The sequence below is a fragment of the Colobus angolensis genome, unplaced genomic scaffold (assembly GCF_000951035.1).
Source record: "Colobus angolensis palliatus isolate OR3802 unplaced genomic scaffold, Cang.pa_1.0 Scaffold213, whole genome shotgun sequence".
Classification (NCBI taxonomy): Eukaryota; Metazoa; Chordata; class Mammalia; order Primates; family Cercopithecidae; genus Colobus; species Colobus angolensis.
In genome coordinates this window covers 750710-764232 of record NW_012115300.1, presented here as the reverse complement: position 1 = coordinate 764232, position 13523 = coordinate 750710, and the positions used below count along the sequence as shown (strand labels likewise).

Genomic DNA, 13523 nt, shown 5'->3' with positions numbered 1-13523 from the left:
CTCCAGTCCTAGAATATGATCCTTTCCATTGGTCTCAGTCTTTTTCATGTCTCTATGTAGCATTTAAGATTCTTCTTTACGTAGGTATTTCACATTCTTAGCTTTATGCCTAGATGTTTTATATTTAATATAGCTTATATGTAATATAGTTTATATTATTTTGTCATTTGGAAATACTAAAACTATTGATTTTTTGCTTATTGATTCCATGTAATTTTGTACTTTGCTACTTCCCTTTATTGAAGTCTCTTAACTGCAGTAGGTTTTCAGTCTTCCTGAGTCTACATGTAATCAAATACAAAAACAACTACCCTCAAACAATAGAAAAGTTTACTTTTGCTATGTATTGCATTGTTCTCAAAATGTCTTAGTTTGATAAACCGTAAATCATGAGTTAGTGAAACTTGTATTGTTTTCCTCCAAGAGTTTAATACACAGATGAGTAAAAGAAATTATCCCTTTAGGTATTACATGCTATGCCTTATGAATGGGGCTATATATTCATTATCTCATGAACATAAAATGCTGTGAGATAGGTACTTGGTTATCCCCATTCTATTTAAGAGGAAACCAAAAATCAGAGAGGTTAAATAACCTATCCAAAGTCATAGACCATAAGTGATAGACTTAGTAACTGAATTCAGAGTTACCTGTCTCTAAATGAAATGCAGGAGACTAAGAAAATAACTGTCTCTAGGTGACAGATTTCATGAGAGTCTCACACCGCGTAGCTAGAGTAATCTAGAGAAGAAATTGACTGCAGTTGAAGAGGTAAAACTAAGTTCAGATGATCCTCTGAAGGTCACAGGATATTTGGAAGCACATCATATCTAATCTGAAATGCCTCAATACTGCATTATTTCTCCTCAGTACACATATAAATTATTTTACCCATGAAGTGGTACTAATTGCAGGCCTCATACTCATGTGTGCGAGAAATACAACGATCTTCATTTTTCTGTATCTTTTATAATTTCTATTTGGGGTCCCATTCCACAGGTGAGAGAAACTTCATCTTAGTTAATTCTAGGTATGCTCACCCAAGCCTAGTTTCCTTTAGTAAATTCAGACTTCAGTCAAGTCAGGATCTCCTGAGTTCATTCTAGGGCTTCAAGTCCTCATTTCTGGAGTGTGACTAACCTCTGGAACCATCAGGAAGGTGGCTGAGAGGTCATCTGCTCATCATCCTTCCACACAGGCATCCTCTGAGATGCACACTGTGGTCTCTGATCTCAGTTGCCAATCTGTCCAAGTTGCTGATCCAAGTTAGTCGCAGTTCCATGCTCTTGACAAGCCCTGCCTCAGCTACTTCCATGGCCTTTCAAAGGCATAGGGAAAAAATCTAGATATTCTTTTAGAGTGGCAGGAAACTGAGGCTGTATCAAGATTTCTCCAACTAAACATATTGGACACCATTTTTGCTCTTTTTCTCCTGAATTCATGGAGGGACCAAAGACTAATTTGTGCCCCTCAAAATTCATATGCTGAACCCCTAATCCCCAATGTGACCTTATTTTGGAGACAGGACTTTAAGGAGGTGATTCAGGTCAAATGAGGTCATAAGGTTGGAGTTCTAATCTGATAGGATTGGTGGCCTTATAAGAGTTGGAAGAGAGTGAGCTATCTCTACATACATGTGAACTGGAAATAGCCCATGTGAGCACAGAGGGAGAAGGCAGCCATCTACAAGCCAACAGAATAGGTCTCACCAGAACCCAACAATTCTGGCATCCCGTACTTTCAGCCTCTGGAACTGTGAGAAAATACATTTCCATTGCTTAAGCTACAGAGTCTATAGTATTTTGTTACGGCAGACCAAGCAAACTAAGATTCTCTTGGACTCTACCTGGTAATCCCCTCAGTCTAGAATTCTCCACACTAACCCTCTTTGGGTTTTATATTACTGTCCATCTTTGTCCCCCACCCACTTCCCACAAAAAAGCGCCAAAGCCTCTTATTTTGAACTACCCTTTCCTATAGCATAAACTTCTCTTGCTTCCTTGTTTCTATCCTCTCAGAGAAACATCTTATCTAAATGGGAAAGAAGAGGGGTGATAAAAATCGGATCCACTTGATTACATATTCTGTCTAATGCTATACCTGGATCCTTCCTTCTGATCCTATACACCAGATATTGATTTCTATTCTCCCCTTTAGTTGCGACAAATTTCTCTTGAGGCAGTGGTTGCTCTTGGGTGACTACTCAGATGGGGACAGGTCACAAGGAAATAGAAAATACTAGGTTAAAACATCCAATTACTATCATGCTATAGTACATTTTTTATAATTGAGTATAAGTAAATGATAATGTGAAAGCTATAACAATTTTATTATTGTAACCCTTGGTCTCTGAGGTTGTAAGAGCAGAGCCACCCAGGTTACTTAAGATGATGGGAGTTCTTAGAAAGAATATCCCAAAAAGTGAATAAATACAGAAAACTGTCTCCACAGTCAAACAGGCCCAAAGAGATCTGGAATATTGTTCATCATTGTTTAACATACACCTGCAGTTCCAATAACCCAACAGCAATGCTTATGGCCCAATGCTTGTCATCCCTTCAGAAATAGGCATCCATTGTAACCCCAGATATGATGTGGCTTTCTTCACTCTGAGAATTTCTATGTTCTGGAGTGGTTTTCTGTTTGTTTGTTGTTTGGTTTTTGGTGGTTTTCTAGGCTACTATATTCCTTTCTTCTTTCTGTTTTGTATGCCTCATGAGGGTCTCAATGGATTAACTGACCACCATCAAACAGCACATGCCCTGCCACCTCATCCACCTTAGTCTCTCTAATGCCTAGGCCATCAAAGGTTGTAAACCAGCCACTTTAAAGACAAAGTGGCCAGGAGACGGCTTTGTTCACCACACATTATTTTATCAATTTGAGTCAACATTGAAAAACTGGATTATCTTACTAAAATCAGAGTTCTATCATTTTCTGAAACTTAAGAATTGACAACACTGGGTCTACAAACTAAAATGGGGTCAATTAGTCTGAGCTAAACTTTACCTTTCCCTGGTAGTCAGAGAATGGCCTCTTCAGTCTAGCAGTTTCAACCACTCATGCCATGTATGCTGAAGAGTTGGGTCAGTTGGCTCTGGAGGCACTTGCATTGGAGACCTCTGTGACCTTTGTCCAGGACAGTTGTCAACTTCTCTAACTGGTTGTGACCAGCAGTTACAGGGCCACATGACAAAAAGAATGACAGCAATGTGAAAGGAGCTGCCTCCATTTCTCTCAGTAGAGGCCTTTTCAGCAAATCAGGAACTTAAGAGTTTCAGGGACTATCTGGTGATATCCTGAAAACTTTTTGAAAGAGATCAACTCTCTGGAGATTGCAGTGAGCTTTGATCACACCACTGCAATGCAGCCTGAGCAAGACGCCAACTCTAAAACATAAAAAAATTTTAAAATGTTTTTAAAAAGATAAACTCTCTCAATGACTGATTCAGATCTAGAGAAAGTCTGCCAACATGAACATCTACCCTTACTGGGTTCCCACTATTTCTCATATTTAAATGCCAAATACTGTCCTCCACTGTTGCTTTTCTTAGGACTTTTCTAAAATAAGGGATATCAAACACCAGGACTAAGGCATTCTTACACAGCTTGTTGAAATCATTTACAGTAAAGTGCATTTCTTGCCCATTTTCACTCAAGCCCTCCCTTTCAACACTTTTTTTTCCTGTAGTCAGTTTTCTTTGATTATTATCTCATCCTTTTGTACAATTGACATAGGAGTTACAAAGAAATTACTTAGGCAGATAGTGAGAGTACGGAAGTCCTTGGTAAGGTTTTCCTTTTAATGAAAAACAGCCCCCAGCTCTTTTTTTTCTAACAAAGAGCAGCCCATAAAATCGAGCTGCAGACATAAACAAGCAAGCTGGAAGCTCGCACAGGTGAATGTCCCCAGTTGTGCCCACAGGAATATACTACCTGTGACTAGGCCTGTTCAAAATGGCAGTGTCATCTTTTTGCCAGCCTCATGTACAGTAAGGAACAGACAAGCTGGTGCTGGCCAAGTGGAAAAACATTTGCATAATAAGATTAGGGTGGGGCGACCAGCCTTTTCCGTGCGCTATGTAAACATCACACCTGGTCAAACCAATCTGTGAGCCCTATGTAAATCAGACACTGCCTCCTGAAGCCTGCCTATAAAATCTGCTGTGGTCAGCTGTCTTTTCCTTTTTGGGCACCTCTCTCTCACAAGAGAGAGATGGCTGCTCTCCTCTCTCCTTTCTTCTGTCTATTAAACTTTCCACTCCTTAACCCACTCACATGTGTCCGTGTCCTTAAACCTCTTGGTGCAAGATGAGGAACCCTGGATATTTACACCAGACAGCAATGCCACTCCACGATGTCACTAGGGTTCTTTCTGGTCCAAGTTCTATTGCTATGGTCGTGGTGGTGGTGGTGGTTATAAAAGCCTAAATATATTGAATCTAATTAACTAAAATTCTCGGTTAAACCAAGTTAAGCCCTAAAATCCAGAAAACATCCTCACCATTTTTATCTGTAGTAAAACATGATCAGAACTGACATTTAGATTTAAATATAATCTAATAGGCTCTGAGTTTATAAGGTACAGAGTCATCCAGGTAGTAGCTCTATAAGATCCTGAATCATCAAATATGACTTAATTGAATTTTGTGGTATATTTTAATTTTTTTAAAAGACAGTAAAATGTCTTTGAGAAATATCTTCTATAGCAGTAAAAGTAAATTAATTCATGGCATAACCTTGATTAATTAGAAATTTCTGTGAGTCAGATAACCCATTTTCGTAGGCATCCTTGTTAACATTATAATACTAAGACTTTAAACAGTCTTTAATCAGAGGCTGTTAGCTCATTAACTTTGAGAATGAGAGTGCTATGAAGCTTGGGAAAAAGCTCACATCCATCCAAGACCCAGCATCTTTGTATAGGTGGAATCTGGTGAAATGAACCTCAAAAGCATTTTTAATGGGCTCCTTCATATTTAATCCAGGGGGGTGCCTGGTAGATCAGCAACATGCTACTAGTTCCACAGCACTGATAGTAGGTATGTCACTATCCTGGGTCTTTTAAAAGAAGTGACTCTTCTAACCCCAAACTTTCCAACCCTGGGAAGCTACCTTTTTAAGTTACTTTCTCGGTGCCTTCAAGTAAGATGTATCTTCACTTTCTTTATACCACCTGGCACCCACCTTATCACCCAAAACAGATACTCTAGCTATACCCTGGGGTAACACCTCGTCACCTCAGCCTCCTTTACTTTAATTACATTTTTCCAGTAGAAAGTGGGATTTGCATATTTTAAGGGTAAGACGAAATGGAAGGTGGAGTTTGATTCTGCATTATTTCAGAAACTATAGAACATACTCCAGCTGGGTCATTGGGCCTCTGAATTTTAATTCCTCTTCTTTCTTGAAAACTGTCTATTCCCAACAATTTCCTTCATCAGTGGGATACTGATATTAGGCGGTATGTCTTATGACCAAGTGAAGGTCTGTGAATTTGAATCCTAAACAGGCAACAGAATAGGTATGCAGTTGAAGTCACTGGTCAGCTTTCCAAGTCACCTTTCTCCTTCTGTGCATTGAAGAAATAAGGCTTTCACTTTTATCAGAAGGTAAGAAGTTAGGAGTGGGAAAAGTTATTTTTTTCTTATAGAAAAAAACTCAATTCAAACCCTGATTCTGCCAATTAATTATTGGCAAGTGTCCTCGGGGGAAGGAATTTAACTTCTCTGCCTCCTCATCTGCTAAAAGGGGCTAATAATTACACATCTTATAGTTTTCTAAGGATTAAACAAGTTGGTACATGTGTCTAGCTTATCCGGGAGTCAATAAAAGTTAACTTTGCTTTTGAACGGCTTCTAACAGAGTGCTAATCACAAAGAAGAAGGCTCAGTTGTTTTCTGCTGTTATGTTACACATATGGATTACTTTCCGCTTGTTAAGACTTGAGCATTTGCAAAGCATAAGCAACCTTTTTCTACAGAGGGCTTTATTTAGATTCTCTGAGCTACCAGTGAGAAAAGTCCATTTTGTTAACATGCTTTTAAGATATGAGCACTAAACCTAAGAAACTTAAGAATAATGTTCCAGGGAACCAGACATGAATCTTTTTCTATAAAGTGGATCAAGAATATTTCCAAAGATCCCAGTCCACTAGAGTTTCAAAAACAGTTGATTTTGACTGGTCATTCCCCCACATAGGAAAGTATAAGAGTGCAGACTGTCCCATCATCCACCAGATACATGACCAACTCCCTGTTCACATTGACTTAAAGGAAGAATACCAAAATGGGGCTTGAAAGCTTCCCTTCCATTCAAGCCCCTGCTCTTACAGTCTCTTCTTCACAGGTTCAGGGACTTCTCTTGAGATGCTGATTTGTACTTTAAAAAACCTAACTTACACTTGGAAGGCTTGCTGCAATATTATATGATGATGTAATTATTTATGTAGTCCCAGCTGAGCCTATAAAATCCAAAAGTTTTAAAATCTGTATCTACGGTGATAGATCTAGACAGCACTCCTCCATATCATTTATACACACACACACACACACACACACACACATTTCCCTCAAATATTTCTTTAAGTCCCAGACCACTTTTTGATGTAACTGTGTTCTCTCTATTTTGACATTCTTGGAGCAGCCCTAGTGAAGCTTAACATTAAAATCACAAGTCTTACAGTTCAGGCAGAGAATAAAGTACAGACTCTGAAGGTGATCTCACGTGCTCAGAATTATGCCTTTAAAAGTCAAGTTGAGGCCGGGCGCGGTGGCTCAAGCCTGTAATCCCAGCACTTTGGGAGGCCGAGACGGGCGGATCACAAGGTCAGGAGATCGAGACCATCCTGGCTAACATGGTGAAACCCCTTCTCTACTAAAAAATACAAAAAACTAGCCGGGCGAGGTGGCGGGCGCCTGTAGTCCCAGCTACTCGGGAGGCTGAGGCAGGAGAATGGCATAAACCCGGGAGGCGGAGCTTGCGGTGAGCTGAGATCCGGCCACTGCACTCCAGCCCGGGCGACAGAGTGAGACTCCGTCTCCAAAAAATAAAAATAAAAAAAAAAAAAAGTCAAGTTGACTTGAAATATGGACCAAACCAAATATAGCATTTAGACAAGGGGGCTTTCTTTACGCAGCCTGAATTAATACAATAAAAAATATTTTGTCTTTATTATTAACAGTGCTAATTAAGCCAAAACATTTTAAAATGGTGTTTTCTCTTTTTAATTTGGGACTCTAATTATTTGTAAAAACAAATATGCAGTAAATGATGGCAATAAATTATGATCACAGTTTGTTGACTTAGAATAAAGGAAGCTCAGAACAATATATTGCCCATTTTAGGTACTTAATTTGTGCAATTTTTATACAAGATGAATTAAACAATTCCTGAAAAGTGAAAAATAATTTATATAGTTTTCACACGTATAGGGTCTAGGTCAGTGGCAAAACAAGGGAGTTAATTTGGAGGAAGGCTTTATTAAGTGCCCCCATAAACCTCATTAACCTTCCATGATAACTACCCCAAATAGAATATAAGCTAAGTAAAACACTGTGTGTGCTATTCAGACTCAACTTCAAAACAAGTCCCAGGCTGCTCCTTCTGAGAGACCACTGTGCCAAAGCTTCTACCTTGACATTCTAGAGACACCCTGGTCCTAATATCTCTGTGCTTATATCTTCACGATAACAGTCATTCTGCCTTTTAAAATTTTGTGTCATAGTTTGGATATAAGAGGGTGGGGGTGGGGAACCTACACACAAAAATGAAACTTTTTGCACAAAGCATCCACTTGCCCACAAGTGCTAGAGTGGTGGCCTGCACTGTGTGATCTTGGTTGAGTTACATAATTGTTCTAGGCCTCAGTGCCTCAGTGAGGGATTTGAAAGGGCTGATCTCAAAATCTTTTGCAATATTCAGGGCCTCAGACTCCTGGCTTCATCAAACATCTGAATCTGGATAGCTTATCAACAGCTACTATTGATCCTGTGAGCCTGGGTTCCTTTTTGTTATCTTTAACCATTTCTCTGGAAGAGGTGAGAAACCCTTACAGAGCAGGACAAATGAGGAGAATGGAGCTGAAAAGGTTCTGGTGCCCGGAGAGTCCCTGCTCTGCCCCGCCCCAGCCTCACCCCTCCACCACCAAATCAATAAGCCGCCTGGAATGGAGGCAGCCTGCAGAGTCTCACCACCAGCAGGAGAAGCTGAGTGAGTGATTATAAGGAGAAAACCACTCAGGCTTATCTCAAATTTCACTTTCTTCCCTTACTCATGTTCACAGTAGAAACAAAGGGAAGTGTTTCCGAAGCAAAGCTCTTGGCTCTGCTTTTTGCTCACAGGGACTTTTCGGGAAAAGGGGAAGGGAGTGCAAAACAAAAAGCAAATAAAGGACTTGGAACAGTCTACAGGACACGAGGACTCCCACTTGTTCTCAGAAATGCCTTTTCCTTATTAGCTGCAGTCCAGCTTCCCCTGCAGGTGCTGTGGCCGCGTTGCGCCTCGGCGGGAGCCTCCTGGAGAGGCTCTCTGGCAGAGCCCCAGGGATGCGGCGACCCGGCCGAGGTCCGTGGTCCGTGGTACGCTCTGGGGAGGGGCTCCCCGGCAACTTGGCCCGCGGGAAAGAAAGTCTCGGGGTCAGCCTCCTGCCAGCTCTCATAAGTAGATCTAATTATGACCGCTTACTTCAAAAAGAGGATTTAACCCAAAGCAGATTTAGCGGGGCAGTTTCCAAAGGGTAGCAGGAATCCCAGGCTTGACCTTTGAAAAATCCCAAAGACTTCGCTGCCCCGGGAACTTGGCAAGCAAGTCACGGTGGACGCCTCAGATCGCAGAGAAATTCAGAGATGCCAACTTAAGTTATCAATCAGGTCCTACTAGGGATGTTTAATTTAGAATAAAGTGTCTGTCAGAGAGTGCCCACAACATGTGCACTGGTGGTCAGTCAGAGTGTTGAGTTAAGATAAAACGTTGACAGAGAAAAAAAAAAAAAAAGATTTAAGCACTCAAGTATAACTGATTCCATGAAAAAGTATTTTAAAACATAAACTGGTGTGAAAATTAAGTGAGAGCCAAAGGTCTCTTAGTGAATTCTTATCTAAAACGTGAAAGTTTGGTGACATATCCCAGTGGTGCTGATAAAAGTGTCAAAAGCATGTCAGGATAATTTTTTTAAAGTTTTTTTTTTTTTAACTTTTAAAACTTTCTACACAGCACTTTGCTCAGGAGAGGCTGTTGTAATTGTTTTAATAAAATTAAACAACTTCTACAAGAGGGAGGGGATTAAAATTGTTAATTTAGAGTTAACCAACATGAAGGTAGTAAATAAACACATCCTGCGTAGGCTTAGTGGATACTGAATATAAAATTACTCTGTGAACGATCATGCTCTCTATCATGTATTATTTCAATTACTCTCACAGAACACAAAAATTAGGAAAACAAGAAACAAGTACGGTCACTCCATCTACACACTTTTATTAAACCAATGACTCGGTAAGTGACCTTATGCTACCTCAGGCATTTAGCTTAGGTGGGAAGCTGAAGAAAAGACAGATATCTGGTTCTAAATCAAGTAATTTACAAGGTAATGAAAAATAATTCACACAGGTGCTCTTAGAATTATTTGATTTTCGATATTCTAAAAAGTCTATATCAAGTTGCTACTTTTTTATCTGACCACATTCCAACACAGAACACCTAACCAGATGACTGTTGTAGATAGAGACTTGAGCCACATAACAACACTTCTGTCAACAAGGGACCGCACATATGATGGTGGTGTGCCTGAGGCAGCACAAGAGAGCATGATAGTTCACAGAGACTGTTGTTTTTTTTTTGGGGGGGGGACAGAGTTTCCCTCTTGTAGCCCAGGCTGGAGTGCAATGACACGATCTCGGCTCACTGCAACCTCTGCCTCCCGAGTTCAAGCAATTCTCCTGCGTCAGGCTGAGTAGCTGGGATTACAGGTGTGCACCACCACATCCGGCTAATTTTTGTATTTTTAGTAGAGGCAGGTTTCACCATGTTGGTCAGGCTGCTCTCGAACTCCTGACCCCAGGTGATCTGTCCGCCTCGGCCTCCCAAAGTGCTGGGATTATAGGTGCAAACCACCACGTGCAGCCACCACAGAGTACTTTTATATTCATTACCATTTATATTAATTATACACTTAATATTTTATTTCAATTGCCTAGGACTCTAAATAATTTGTTGACATGGGTCTAGTGACTTACTACCTTAAAGGGAGAACAGTGAGTCTGGTATTCACGGCCATTTCCCCCATTGTATCCCATAAGATTATAATACCATATTTTTACCTTACCTTTGATATGTTTAGATACACAAATACTTACGACTGTGTTATAGTTGTCTGCAGAATGCAGTAGAGTAACATGCTGTACAGGTTTGTAGCCTAAGTGTAGCAGGCTGTGCCATATAGCCTAGGTGTGCAGTGGGCTATACATCTAAGTTTGTGTAAGCATACTCTATGATGTTCACACAATGATGAAATCACCTAATGATGGATTTCTCAGAAGGCATCCCCTTCATTAACACATGACTGCATATGTAATTTATACTCTCCTTAGAACCATGTTTGCAATATCTATAACTTGAGGTTGGAAAGTTCTCAGAGATTGAGGAGGTGGGATTTATTTTCACTGGTTACTCCAAGATGTCAAATCAGTTAGTCTATGTGTTCAAACATGAAGCTAGTTAACCTGAGCTTAACAGGAACTTAAGACAAACATAAGTCTGGGATACAGTACACAACAATTTAGCCATTGTTCACTTTTCCATTTCTCCTTCCGCAAGGGATGTACCAAATCCAGTAATAAATAAACATTACCAATAATTTTAAAAAAATGTTTAACCCAAACCTGTTCTATTTTATGCTTTTATTTACTGTCTAATTGTGATAGCTTCTTCTCATATATACACTAATCTGGGAAAACTAGATCTCTTTTTTGTAACTAAATAGATAATAAAGTTGGGCTAGGTGGTTCTCAATTTGCAAGCTCTAAACACAAAAGCAGACATGCTTGGTAACTCAAAGCATGGGGATTCAATATCATTGGTTTCAAAGTCTGTGGAATTCACAGACACGAGCATTCAGCCTAGGGAAGAGAAGGGAGATAATAATTTAAAAGATACTGAGAAAAGGAAACAGATGGTATAGAAGAGTGAATTACAACATTTTAAAATTTGGGGTCTCTGCTTCAATTGTGGCAATCCCTGGTCTTAGAAGACTAAATAAATACCTACAAGAATAAACATCAAGGCTAAATGTGTCAGTTTTTAATTGGTTTGGTTTCTTTTTTTACCACAAGTTTTAAAATTTATGCAGTCCTTAGAAAGTTCAGCAGGTAGTTCTAGTCATTAAGTGATTTATACACAGCCAAATAGTAACATTTTCTACACTGGTATTAAAAATGAATAGGATTCATTTGTAATTGTTAAGTTTAATAATTTGCCTTTCTGAAAAGCTGATTCCCACCCCAAAGAGAAAAACTAGATTAGTTCAAATAGAAAGCAATTTGTAGAAAGACTTTTCAAATGTAGGTGCTTCATTGATCAAGTTTAAATATAAAGTCCTTGAGTTTCTTTCCAGCTTTACGGTTTCATGGCTTTTAACATCCTTGTGGGAATGTGATGCCCTACCTATATGTAACCCCCAAAACATTCATGTAACAATCTCAGGTAAAATTCAGTATCATTCTCTATGGTTACCACCCATTCAGAAATTGGCATTCGACGCTGGGCACCTGTCCACAGTACCCCTGGCTGAAAGACTGATCGCTGAAGGGAGGGGCACACATGAAAGGGCTACGGGCATGCAGATGTGACCGGTGGTGTGTGTACGCATTACCTCTCCCGCTCCTGCTCCAGCAGGTTGGTGAAGTCGTCACTCTTGTTCATGTAGTCAGTGTGTTTATGCTTCTCGTTCTCTAACTCGTACACGGTGCGCCTGTGACACTTTTCGGCCAGCAACAGCTGCTCTAGCATGCGCCGGTAGGTTTCTTTCTGTTTTTCCTCAAGTCTGTCCAGCTGAATAAGCAAATATGGGAAAGAGCTTAATATTATATTGCATTTGCACAGGACTCTAAACAACTTGTTGACATGGGTCTAGTCACTTATTACCTGAAAGCGGGAACAGTGAGTCTGGTATTCACTACTATTTCCCCCATTGTATCAGTTTCTTTATGCCAATTGGCTGTATAAACCAACCATAATAATGTTGCAGTAACTTCTGGCTTTCTGGCTTTTTTGTAAACATATATATGGTTCCTAAACTTTTTTCCTTTTTAAGGGCGGTGGGATATACCACAATTTTATCCATTCTACTGTTGATAACCATTTGGGTAGTTTCCAACTTGGGTCTATGACAAATAATACTGTTCTGAATACTCTAATACATATCCTTTAGTGAACATATGTGTCAGGTGTATACCTATGAGTGAAATATGGGTCATAGGATATGTGTATATGTAGCTTTATTAGATATACCTATGAGTGAAATATAGGTCATAGAATATGATCAAATATAGGTCATAGGATATGCCAAGCAATTTTCCAAAGAAGCTGTACCAATTTACGCTCCTACAACCAGTGTTTAGGAGTTTTGATTGTTCTACATCCTTGTCAACACTTAGTATCTTTAAAACTTTTAGCTGGATGTGGTGGCTCATGCCTGTAATCCCAGCACTCGGGGAGGCCGAGGCAGGCGGATCACGAGGTCAGGAGTTCGAGACTAGCCTGACCAACATGGTGAAACCCCATCTCTACTAAAAATACAAAAATTAGTTTGATGTGGTAGCACGTGCCTGTAATCCCAGCTACTCAGGAGGCTGAGGCAGGAGAATTGCTTGATCCCTAGAGGCAGAAGTTGCAGTGAGCCAAGATCTCACCACTGCACTCCAGCCTGGGCAACAGATAGAGACTCTATCTCAAAAAACAACAACAACAAAAACCTTTTAACCATTTTGGTGGGTGTGTAGTGTTCGTTCATTGTGATTTTAATGCTCACTTACCTGATAAAGTTCAAACACTTTTTCATTTGTTTATTGGTCATTTGGGTTCCTAAACTTGCAGGAGAACAACTCTTTCACGGTTTTATGAGATAGCACAAAGCTCTATACTCAGAAAGAGGATAACACCCTTCCTAATAGAAAAATTAAGATCTCAGCATGAACATGCACCAGGCTTCTCCCCTGGAAAGTGATTTTCATCACAATCTGTTTTTAAAGCTTGCAGCTATCTGCATTTCTAGGAAAAGTATATGTAGGATCCAAAGTCCTCTGTTTTTCAAGAGATGCTAAATATGGGGAGGATTTCAGAACTCATAGACAGTACATGTCTCTAAAAGAGTTCTTACCAAATATTATTACAGGGGTCAGGTGCAGTGGCTCATGCCTGTAATCCCAGCAGTTTGGGGGGCTGAGGCGGGTGGACTGCTTGAGGTTAGGAGTTCGAGACCAGCCTGACCAACATGGTGAAACCCTGTCTCTACTAAAAATACAAAC

At 40.0% G+C, this 13523-nt stretch overlaps 1 protein-coding gene across 4 annotated transcripts in view; it reads right to left on the bottom strand.

The window, feature by feature from the left end:
- The window catches only part of FILIP1 (filamin A interacting protein 1), a 200223-nt gene that overhangs the window by 50271 nt on the left and 136429 nt on the right, over nucleotides 1-13523 (bottom strand). For all 4 annotated transcript variants that reach the window (XM_011942940.1, XM_011942938.1, XM_011942937.1 and 1 more), the window contains one exon: nucleotides 11870-12048. In XM_011942940.1, the coding sequence (XP_011798330.1) occupies nucleotides 11870-12048 (179 nt within the window). The remainder of the gene's footprint in view (nucleotides 1-11869; nucleotides 12049-13523) is intronic.